The 12,851-nt window shown below is 42.3% G+C and overlaps 1 protein-coding gene across 1 annotated transcript in view; it reads left to right on the plus strand.

Annotated features, from left to right (window-relative positions):
- nherf1b (NHERF family PDZ scaffold protein 1b) overlaps nt 1-10,685 on the plus strand; it is a 74,558-nt gene extending 63,873 nt beyond the window's left edge. Inside the window, exons 5-6 of the mRNA XM_080722950.1 lie at nt 5,679-5,798; nt 7,439-10,685. Coding sequence (XP_080579076.1) covers nt 5,679-5,798; nt 7,439-7,585 — 267 coding nt within the window. The 3' untranslated portion in view covers nt 7,586-10,685. The remainder of the gene's footprint in view (nt 1-5,678; nt 5,799-7,438) is intronic.
- The last annotated feature ends 2,166 nt before the right edge of the window (nt 10,686-12,851 follow it).

Raw genomic sequence — 12,851 nt, forward strand, 5'->3', positions numbered from 1 at the left:
GAAAACTTTAGTCACTAGTTATTTTGTAGATTCTGATGATTTTTGCAAAACATACTGTACATTACCCACTTCAGCCCTACAGTAAATACATTCTGGTGGTGGATTAACTGTTGAACCCCTACTATTTAATGCAGGTTTGCCACTAGAACAGTTTCCAAACAATAAATTAGACGTACAAGACGTACGCCTGCTATTTTTGAATAGCCAACTAAACATATAAACGGATAAAGTGGCTCAAATGATTGGAATGCTACATTAACTTTTGTTGGGGGGACTCCTGGAACCCCGTACAGTTCCAGTGAATGAGTGACTTAACCCCAGCGCTTGTATAATGGAATTAGAGCAGAAGGGTGAATCGGCCAGGGAGAATTGAGCTGCTTCATGTTAATCCTGGAAAGGTATTTAGCTGTAATCCTTATGGGAGCACACTCAGCTACTTTTACTGTAGATCACACACGCGCGCGCGTGAACACACACGCTTATTTGTGACCGTAGGTCGCAGTTTACTCTCAGAACCGTCACATCTAGACCGTATCTGGGTAATGCTTGTCTTTTTTGTTGATTGACTAATCAAATCCCCTTTATTGCCATATATGGAGATCCCTGTGATGCCAGGGGAACAAATAACTTTTATGCCCATATATGGAGATATGGAGATCTCTGTGATGCCAGGGGAACAAATCCCTTTTATGCCCATATATGGAGATACCTGATGTCCACATCACTGTGACATCACTTTGTCTCTGTCCCTTTTATGCCCATAATATGGAGATCCCTGATGTCCACATCATTGTGACATCACTGTGACTCTGTGCCAAGACATGGCGCGACCTCACCCTTTAGGCTTTTCGCCCTTATGTGTCTTTACTGGTACTTTATTACTATACATATGAGTAGCATGTATCGATTTGTATTAGAAGGGTACCCTGGAAGAAAAGGAAAAAAGGGGAGGGTCATGCTTTTTAAAAATGTTAGTCCAAGGGAAGCATGCAATGTGCCCACGAAGTGATGCGGTGTACTCGGATATTTCTGCCATTTCTCTTTGAAAATGTTTGTTTGGAAACGCCTATGACGATTAAGGTATATAACATGATTGGATTTATGTCAAATAATTACGATTAGGCGACAATAATAATGGATTGTGACAGGCCTAACAGTACAGTATGGAAACAACTCCAGAACCTGATGTGTCATGGGTTTACAGTTTACAGTTTAGGCATTTAGCAGACGCTTTTAATCCAAAGCGACTTACAATAAGCAGATACAACATCGCAATAATAAACAAGATAATAGGTCAGTACATTAACAGCAATATAACAATGTAAATGGATATCTATCTAGAGAAAAACACAATATAATCAAGTTCTAAAGAAACCTAACAAACAAATGTTAACTCGCTTCATGTATGGTCATTGATTTTACTGTAGTGCTAAGGGTTTAGGTGGAGTCTGAAAAGGTGAGTCTTCAGTCCACGGCGAAAGGTAGCGAGTGAGTCCATTGTTCTAAGTGCGACAGGGAGTTTATTCCACAACTTGGGAGCCAAGAGGGCAAACTGTCTCGGACGAGTGGATTTTTGCCCTGGAGTTTTTAGCGAGGGTTCGGTCAGCATCCCTGTGTTGGCTGATCTAAGTGAACGAGTGGGGGTGTAGGGGTTGATCAGCTTTTGGAGGTATGGAGGAGCCATACCTTTGGCTGCTTTGAAGGTCAGCATCAGTGTTTTGTATTCCATGCGGGCCGCAACCGGGAGCCAGTGGAGGCTGCGGAGAAGGGGAGAGACATGTGAGAACTTAGGCTGGTTGAAGACCAGTCGTGCCGCGGCATTTTGGATCAGTTGGAGAGGTTTAAGTGCACATGCCGGGAGACCAGTGAGGAGAGAGTTACAATAGTCGAGTTTTGATATGACAGATGTCTGAATGAGGAGCTGCGCTGCCTCCTGGGTGAGGAACGGTCTGATTTTACGGATGTTATAGAGTGTGAACCTACAGGACCGGGTGACTGATGCAATATGTGCCTTAAATGATAGCTGGGTGTCCAGGACCACACCAAGGTTTCTAGCAGTCGGAACTGAAGTCACCAATGCATTATCTATGGAAATAGTGAGATCTTGCATGGGGCAAGACTTAGCTGGGGAAGAAGAGTAGCTCCGTCTTGTCCGGGTTCAGCTTGAGGTGGTGGGCTGACATCCACTGTGAGATGTCGGCCAGACATGCAGCAATGCGCTCTTCCACCTGGGTGGCAGAAGGGGGGAAGGACAAAAACAGTTGAGTGTCATCAGCGTAGCAGTGATATGATAGATTGTGAGCAGAGATTACAGCACCAAGGGATTTGGTGTACAGGGAGAACAGCAGAGGGCCAAGTACGGATCCCTGGGGGACTCCCGTTTGGAGGGTTCGGGGGGGTTCATTTAGATCTTGGAGTGGAAGAGGGTAGGCATACAGTAATAAGCCACTCTGTGCCTGTAAACGGACCTGTTCGTATCTATTCATGTTCTGTGATGTTGCCCCCCAAAAAATAGACAATCTACAAGCTCATAACACGGCGCGTTGTGAGATCTTGTAGATCGATAACATTTGGTAGATTTAAATTCAAATCTCCACGATACGATTATTGTGAGTGTTTTTTATCACGATAAACGATAATAGCGATTATCGTCCCATCCCTACAGTAGACACCCTCATCACTCAGACTGATACTGACAACAGCTTGGACCTACTTAACTTACTATCTCAGCATCTATTCTCCGGTCCACTGCGGCTCCCTAGTCCTACAGATCAAGGCATGTTGCCAGGTGTGTGAAATGAAGCCCGATCCAGGCCAGTCATCACCTATGGCTGCTGATGTGTCGTGTGTTCAGTTTATCATAGTCCAGTATCAAAGTTAGCCTAAAACTCTACATATTTATTTCTTACACCTTATCAGAATACAAAGGGAAGATTCCCCACATCATGAATATAAACAGCAAATGAAGATAATAACACAAAATACAAACCTGATATTATCACGACACGAGGTTTAAAGGAGTAGTTCACCCCCAAAATGACTTTTTTCCCCACTATTGATTACTCACGCCATGGAGACTTGAGTTCAATAATATTTTTAGTTTTTTGTCGCATTCCTAAGACAAAAGATGGATTACAGTAAACTTACCCTGACGGTTTCCCCATCCAGTGCCATGCATTTGGGTCCTCATCCAGGGCCATGCATCCGGGTCCCCTTCCGGAATCAATGGGGATACATTTACTATGATCTAATTTTTGTCTTAGGAAAGCGACATAGCGAAATAAAATAAATAAAAATAAAAACATTATTGAACTCAAGTCTCCATGGCATGAGTATCAATAGAAAAAAAGGGTGAACTATTCTTTTAAGTCGTTTCACAGCAGACATAGCGCTCACACACACAGGGTTCAGGCTGGAGAATTCTCAGCCCATTTTCACCCCCTTTGTGTCACCCTCCCGACGCGTTCCCAACTCGCTTTCTGCTTCACCCGTGCAACGCTTTGGAACGTCTACTGCGTCTACGGTCTGACGAGAACGGAGAGTTTTAGGACGAGAACGGAGAGTCTTAGTACGCATGCGCCGATATGTGTTTACTGGAATATATTCCGTCACGGGGAATCGAACCCGGGTCTCTGGTTTAGCTGTCATCATGCTCTACTGACTGAGCTAACGAGCCTACTGGGAAGTTCCTTTTTTTTTGTGCTTTTATCTTTGACAACGTGGATGATAACTTAGTCCCTTCTTTGAGCCGTATTCGGACGCGGAAGCAGTCCCCTGGTCAAAATTTACTATTCTGTCCATAACGGCACATAATTCGGTAACGCCGCTGCGTCGGCTCATGCGCCGTTCACACCGTTCGCCGCAGCGACTCGGTCGCTACCGCTCCCTCGCCGGCGTCTCTCGGCGTTCATCGGCGCCTGAGACAGCGCGGCTCCGTCGTTTATAGTGGCGTGAGCGGTAGCGTCGGGTGGCTGGTAAACCGGTAAGCCCTTCATAGCGGTATCGAATCTCGCTTCGGGAACTACTTTTTCTTTCTTTCTTCTTAGACCACACAATGCGTCCAACCCTTGACACAGTAGGCAATCCCAAAGCGTCTATCGTCCGACGCAGTACAGTACTTCACAACGCGTCGGACGTATGACGCTTTAGAGGTGAGAATATGTTGGAATTCTGCAGCTTCCTTATCTTTAGGAGCTCAATATATCAAACTGTCCTGGTCTGGGGCATCAGCCGCTTCTCCTCTAATCAGCCAGCAGTTTTCTGTGAACATGCTTTTAACTAATGGTTGAGGCTTAAACTAATAGTTCACACATTTTCCCATCACGGTCAAGTGCAAAAAGGTTATTGTTGCATTATAGCATGTTTTAACATCGAAGGCTGTGGGGCAGTGGTTCTCAAACGTGTTCTAGTCAAGTACCCCCAAATTGAGATGTATTTGGCCGCGGACACCGTGACCTCGGATAAATTGCGGTTAATTGCTTATTATTACTGCAGTGGACTCGGGATGAGGTTATGAAAATGTTCACCTGTACCACTCGTTCTGGCATATGATAACATCAGATCAAGGTAAGAAAATGCACAGTCCGGAATTCTCCTTGTACTGTACGTGTACGGTGTGGACATTAGGGACCAGGGGTGCTGCAGACGTTACATTCTCAGTCAACGGCGTGTAATTTGCAGTGGTAGAAAAAGTTGACAATTTTTTTCTTAAGTAAAAGCAATACTGCAATGTAGCAATACTGTTCCGAGTAAATGTACTTAAAGTACCAAAAGTAAAAGTACTCATTATGCAAAATGTCCCGTTTCAAGTTTTCAAGTCCAACATGAATTGGAAATCTTTTGAAAAAAAAAATAATAATAATAAGTCTCTGAGATGAAGTGGAGTAGAAGTAAAGGTACTGAGAATTGGGCCTACTTAGTTACTTTCTCCACCACTTGTCATTTATACCTCCCAGTCTGTCAAAGCCACTGTACATTGGGTTGTGAACAAACTCCATAAGGAAAGGCTGCCTCCGGGTGGTGGACTATTAGTACTGCACACAAATTAAACAAAGTCAGGCCAATGTGTTAAGCAATGAGTTCTGCTGAGAAGAACTGATATCCACTACTGTTCAGAGTGTTGTTGCCATTGAAAGACCACTAAATACGATGATGCGCTCTAGAAATGTATTAAGTTATTGTAATCTTTCCACTGGTATATTTTTCACTATAAGCATTACATATACTGTAGATGCCAAAATCACACAATCAGCAGAAATGGACAGGAAACATATTAAGTTATCGATTTTAACCACTTTAAACCCCAGCATCCGTATCGTGGGAAAAGCTTTCTCCGAAAATAGCAGAACAACAAGCTCACACAGCGTGACACGTTGTGAGCTTGTTGATCGTCTATGTATTTTTTCTCACTACATGTTCAGGGCAGTGGTGCCGAGGTTATTGGATGTTGCACAATCCTCACATCAGCGAGCTTGCACATCTGCTATTTTGCTACATTTTTGAAAAATGTTGAAAGTGTTTGAATTTTGTTTACATATCTTTGCGTTACGAAAAAGTTTGATAACTGATTTAGAAGGCATTTGTAGAATCGGTGTTAATGGGCTAAATTGAGAGCTGGGGGACATTTTGATTGATTGATTGATTGATTGATTGATTGATTGATTGATTTCCTTTCCCAGGTGAATGGTCGCGTGGCCAAAGAGGCAGAAGGGGACTCGAAGCTGTCAGTCAGTCCATCTCCATCCAACGCCTCATCTAACACCTCTCTGACAACCCCGCCAATTAACACCACTCCTGAGGTAACTTTATCACAACCCCGCCAATTAACAACACTCCTGAGGTAACTTTATCACAAACCCACCAATTAACAACACTCCTGAGGTAACATTATCACAGGGTTACGTGGGTGAAATGCTTTGCTTGTTGTGCTTTTGTGTGTGTGTGTGTGTGTGTGTGTGTGTGTGTGTGTGTGTGTGTGTGTGTGTGTGTGTGTCTGTTTCTGTAGCGTGAGGCATCTTGATGTACAAGTAAGGCCTAAACCCCCTGGACATGACGCTAGTATATCAAAGGGATTTACCCTCAATCCAACCCTTGATGCTGAGTGCCAAGCAGGGAAGCAATGGGTCCCATTTTTCAGAGTCTTTGGTATGACCAAGACTGGTCCTTATCTTTGAATAAATAGACTCAATTTAGTTTAAAAAGACATACATCTTATATAAACACAATTGACGGAAGGAATTGACACTTCTAATGATTATAGGAAAATTAGAATCATTAGAACAAAGAGATTTGTTGAGAATTAGGAGTGAGGAATAATGTCTTTGAAATGCCACATAAATTGCGAGTGAAATATGAGGCTTTCAGATCGACCCTTGCATCTTTGCATGTATGCCTACTGTAAGCACAGTTGATCCAAGCCAGAACGCAGGCGTTGTGTTGCTCCCCGTCTGTAAAGCCCTCTACACACATCGTTGCTGTCGGGCAGAAACCTTACTTGATCACACTGACTAAAGCGTCACACAAAAGCATAAAAAATAGCAGATCTGCAAGCTCGACGTTTTAGACACATGAGGTTTCCACCCGTCAGAGACGATATCTTTTGAGCCATCTCTGCCGAGTACATGAATTAAACCAGGGGTCTTTTTTTCACAGTTTTTTTTATTTGAAATTCAGGGCATACAGTAAACCAAGACTTGTTCATATATTATGAGAACCAATCACAAAGAGAAAAAACAAAACAAAAAAAAGACAGTCATATAAATGCCAAAGATGACAGTATAGCAATAGGGCAAAAAACAAAATGAGAGAAATAAAAAGGCAATAATATAAGCAACAAGCTATGAAGGCACTTGAGGTACCATTCAGTGAAATGACATTTAATTTAATGATCATATGCCCTGATTCAAGTTTAAACAACAAACAGGCAAATAAACCAGGGGTCTTCAACGTTGTCAGGCCAAGGACCCCTTAGCTGAGAGAGAGATGAAGCAGGGACCCCCAGATTCCATATACTGTAGTTTCATCGTTTGACAGCACAATCATCAGTGTATTTTGGATTCATGTCAATTTGTGTTATCAGATATGTAACCACTTGAACCGTCAATACTTAATAAACTTGACCTTTCACTCCCTTCTACACCATACCTCTTTGCCGAAAATAGCCGATCTACAAGCTCACAACGCCTCGCGCTGTGAGACGTTGTGAGCTTGTAGATTTTCTATTTTTGGCTAAAGTTCTCAGAATATGGACACTAGGGTTCAGGTGGTTAATATAAAAAAGGAGGAAAAAAGGTTTCTACCACACAAAGATTTGGAGGCCCCCCTGTAGTAACTCTGAGGACCCCCTAGGGGTCCCGGACTCCCTGTTGAAGACCCTTGAATTAAACAAATTTCCTTCCTTCCTTCCTTCCTTCCTTCCTTCCTTCCTTCCTTCACTAAGGAGTCGGATCAGATGCCTGGTGATGCCATCCCAGCCCTCAACCTGACGCTGCAGCAGGTGAAGGAGCGCGCTCATCAGAAGCGCTCCAACAAGAGAGCCCCGCCCATGGACTGGACCAAGAAAAATGAACTGTTCAGCAACCTATAGAGCACACACACACACACACACACACACACACACACACACACACACACACACACACACACACACACACACACACACACACACACACACAGTCACATGCTCACATAGACGTGAGAAGATTTGAGAATATAAACCAGCAGTTAGGAGAGCGAGGGATATCTGTAAAATATAGTGTACACTCAGATTCTTATTCTTATTATCTTCCAGTTATAAATGATGTACTACTAACAATGAAAGACGCATAATGCCAATGTTGGAAAGAGAACTAGAACAGATTAAAAATGAATGCATGCGTACAGTATGTGTGTGCATGTGTACCTGCGTGCGTCAGTGCTTAATGGACGCTGTCAGTCCATGCCGTGTAGGGTGTGTATGCTGTGGGAAAGTGTGGAGTTGGTCATGGTGTTTTCTTGCTAATGACCCACATTCTCCATTTGATGAACCAATAGTTGTAAAACCCACAGACAGATGATTTTTAACTATTTTGATTTGTATGCATGCCCCCAGGTTGGGTGCATGCCTGAAAGTGGCTAATTATGTATTTTTAGACACAATAAGCCCATTCCCAAGATGCACCGCAATCTTTCATGGGCAGATGTGACTTATGGGGGCTGGTGTAAATAGTAACAAAGAAATTCCTGGCTTATTCTAAAAAGACATATTTAGCCACTTGTATGCATGCCCCCACACCCAATGAAATCAAAATACTAAAATCGCTAAAACAATAGAAAGCAGTACATGAAAACATTTTAACACTCGTCTTTTTTTCTCTAATTACAATCTAAAATATGAACCCTTGTTGTAAAAAAAACAAAGTTGTCCTTTAAAGGAATACTTCACCCCCCAAAAAACGTCCTACTATCCCCATGAAGCCTTGAATTCATGGCGAATTCTGAGCCAATAATTCAATATCTGCGGTGTCCGCTGCAGACCAATATACTGTACATATATATATATTATATATAAAGTTATAAACTGTATAAAAGAATAATATAAACTGCTAAACAACTCAACTCACACAGTGTCATCACTGATGAGCCTATACTGATGTTCTAGGTTCAAAGAGAATGTTTTAAATGTTCTTTTTTGTTGCTCTTGTTAAGAATCATTGGTCTCCTATTTACTTCAATTAGTCAAATATTGGATTGTTGAAGCAAAACAAAACTAAACTGAACAAAAAAAAAAACTCCCATGAATTCAAGGTATGCCTTTAACCACTTTTACATTCACTTTAAAAATGTTTGGAAAATAGCAGATGTTTTTACTACTTTTGTGTGACACTACTATGCTGACATAGGCAGCAGGGCTTTAAATTAATACCCAAACGGGGTATTAGCCCATTAAGACCGGGAAAGCATGTGTGTCATTTTAGATTTTAGCTTTGACTATTCAAAAATAGCAGATTTACAGTACAAGCTCATAGTGCGGTACATCTGCTATACATTTTTGAAAAGATATAGAAAGAACTACTGGTTTAAAAGGCATCTGTCGTCTTCAGGTTCTTAAAAACAGTTAAGTTGGAATATAGAGATACAAGGTTTCTGTCCAACAGTATCGATGAGTGTCTTGTATTACAGTGGTTCTCAACCTTTTCAGGTAGTGACCCCCCAACAGAACACCCCCCCCCCCACACACACACACACACACACACAAACATTGTGAAAAATATTGTCTATTTTCATAAATGTTTCCTCTTGTTTATCGTCACTGTCAGGCAGAAACCTTGTATCTCCAAGTTTCAAATTTGTACATTTCTTCGCAATGTAAAGCCCTGCTTCACCACACAAGATCTACACAACGCCTTGCAATGCGAGGCGTTGTGCTTTTTTAAAATGATAAATACAAAACGAACGGTATTTGGACATACAAGGTTTCCACCCGACAACAACGTTATATTATTTGACAATTTGGCCAATGTTTGACCAGTTTTCATAACATAGTTTGTTGATTACTTTTGATGCAGTAATTAAAGGGGTCCTTAAATTGTCATTGCACATTGCAATTGTCACCTGGGGACCCCCCTGGGGGTCTCGACCCACAGGTTGAGAACCACTTTTGTATTAGAATGACAATGGGACCAACCATGTAAACCTGCCTGACAATCACTTCATCAGTTCCCAAGTTCCTTGGGTTTTGTTGGCGACCGAAAGTGCGATCAACTTTACTTTGAAATTGCACACTCACTCCGTTAACCACTTAAGGCCTGCATATGTGGTCGTACAACAAATGGTGAAAATAGCCGATCTACAAGCTCACAATGCATCTCACCAAACCAAAACAGCGAGCTTTTAGATTCCAACCCTCTTGAACATATTGATATTCTCTTGAGTGATGCCAGGGTTAAAGTGGTAACGCAAGGGTTATTAATTCTCTGCAATATCTTCAGCGAGTGAATTAGCTAATTCTTTACTGAGATTTTCCCATTCAGGAAGTGAATTTTCAGCAATGTGGTGGAGAAATACACTTCCTGAATCGACTGATGCGAACGTGATTTGACCCGAAACGGCGATCTGGCGCTAGAGTGCCGACCGCTTCTCATCCCTGTTTTGTCTGGATACTTTAACTTTGATATCTTTATTGATAATTAAATTATGTTTATACATGCAGTACATTCTCACACAATCATCAAAAGGATAATACGCTATAAAGCCCAATGGCTTATTTTATAGATACTTTCATCTGGTGCATCTTCCTACGCCAGACTTCTGACTAAATGTGAAATATTTAGTAACCCATACCATCCGTACCGTGAAGCCTAATTTATGCTCCGTCGTATAAATGGGGCTCAAGTGTTGCCATGGTGATCTTTGTATATTATTGCTATTTCTTTGCGTTTCTGCCGTGTTCTGTTGCTACTGGCAAAACAACAAATGCTTTCTGAGATTTTTTACACATTTTCTATATAGATATCTTTTAAAACTGAATTATGTAGCTTTTGTGTATCATGTATGTTTTAAACGAATGTCTGTGCTTCACACTAGATTATTATGCATTTTTTTGTTCAGTATTGAAAATGGTCTTTGATTGAATTATGAAAGATTGAATTATGAATTATATGAAGAGAGCTTGTGTGAGCAGTGCGGTATTTCTACACTGTAATAAACTTGTCTTCACAACATTGTGCTGTGATGTTGACTTGTGTTCAGGTGCGCTGAAAGAGGGCGCAAGTTGGCACCTCGACAGAGTGCAGTCTAGTTATCAGTGCTTTCAAATAAAAACAGTAAAGTTACTGAGGTCCGGTCAGCCACTTGTTTAAAAGAATAAAATAAAATCACACCCAGTGTGAATTGAGTGGTGCCTTTTATGAGTGAATTTCTCCATGGCGCCGCCGTTGCCTCTTGGGTCGCCATTGAGTTTTTCTCTGTGTGCTGCTTCATTACTTGCACCAGCAGCGCGCAAGTACTGCGTTCAGCTGCGTATGTACAGTATGTAGGTAGGTAGCTGTGTGTGTTTAAGCCTGTAGCCATCAGGGACCAGCATTTCTGGCAACGTCATCATTAACAGCCAATGAGGGACCAGCATTCCTGGTGATGCCAGTGGTGAGCGCACCTCATGGCACGCTCTGCTGGCACACAAGTAGGCCATACATGGCCTACTGCACAAGTCGCAAGTTGGCACCTTGACAGAGTGCAGTTCTAGTTAAATATCTTTTCCCTTCCTCCCTAGTAAGGAAGTGAAGTGTGTTGCCCCTAACTCTATGGTGTTGCCAGATTTAGCAAAAAGAGACAAGGTCTACACACTATGAAAACAAGCTCAAAAGAAGCAACAAGGCTATCGGCTATTTGAAAATAGCAGATCAACAAGCTTGCTTGTGATGTGTCACATGATCACATCACAAGACGTGAGCTTATAGATCTATTTAAAAAAAATGGATCTAGTCAGTGGGCTCAAGCGGACTTCGCAATGCTCGACAAGGCGACTTGCTTGCTTTAGCTCGCTTGGCGGTGGCTCATGTGACGCCCTGCACAAAAGTTTTTCTTGCAGGTCTTTATGTCCGAGTGTATCAAAAAAGCAACTGGGTTAAGCAAGTTGGTCTGACCAGTTTAACATTCACCAGGTTAGAATTTCACCAGGTTAGCATTCACCAGCGTCTGCAGGTTAGCATTCACCAGCGTTAGTTTTACTGAGGTTAGGGTTAGGTTTAGGTGTATCTCCGTCCCCCAGACTTTCGTCACCTCCGCGCAGCCAATCACAAGCTTCGGTCTACCTTAACCCAGTTGCCTTTTTGATACACTCGGACTGAACGACCTGCAAAAAACACTCTCCCATTTCATTTCATTTCATTTCATTAACTTAATGGCAAGATGGCCACCGTGTGAAAATGGTCTACTGGGGGTTCAGTGCCTTGCTCAAGGGCACGTCAACAGCGTGGGGGCAGGGGTGGTCATTCACTTCCCCACCCACATCTTTCCTGCCGATCTGGGGGGCGATGGAACCAGAAAGCCTTCGGCCACCAGCTCACTCCTTCAACCTTTAAGCCTCCGCTGCCTCCAAAGGTCTACTCTCATTGGCGTCACTTCAGCAAAAGCTAAGGTATGGCAACCGGTGTCTTGCACGTGCGAGACACAGACACCATTCATGTTTCCATACCTCAGCAACAGGCATGATGAATTTATTTTAAGAAGTACATTTTCATTTTTCCCCCTGGAGCCAAGGTATGGCAGCTGCCATACCCAATTGACGCCTCTTCCTACTTTGACCTCTGCCTCATCTTTCTCCTCTTACGCTTCAGCCTGCGCATGCGCTTCTTCTTCCACTTGGCTCTCATGTTCCTGGAGTTGAGTCTCAAGGCAAAGACAACAACGTAAAGAGCAGTATACTTTAGGGCTCAGCACCAATAAACCCTTTTGCAAATCCCGCCCCATTCTGCCCTGTTACTATGATGGGACATTAACCCTGGGCAGATTGTTTTTTATAGTGGAAGTGGATGGGTTTTTTTTTTCCCTTCATAGCCTCATTACAGCTATATAAAGTACCAAAGGAAAAACACCTAGGTGATATTAATAAAAAGGGAAGACAAAGGTACAGTAGTTACATTGCAAAACAGGGGATTTACCCGAAAATATATGTTTTAATTTGTTTAATCCCAGTGGGACAGAATCCTCTTTGCAGATTCTTTTATAGTGGTAGTGGATGCGATTTTTTTTCCCTTCATAGCCTCATTACAGCTATATAAAGTACCACAAAAAACACATCTACGTGATATTAATAAAAAGGGAAGAAAAAGGTACAGTAATTACATAGCAAAACAGTAGTTTTCCCCCGAAAA

This window comes from Nannobrachium achirus, assembly GCF_963921795.1.
Source record: "Nannobrachium achirus genome assembly, chromosome: 4".
Taxonomy (NCBI): Eukaryota; Metazoa; Chordata; class Actinopteri; order Myctophiformes; family Myctophidae; genus Nannobrachium; species Nannobrachium achirus.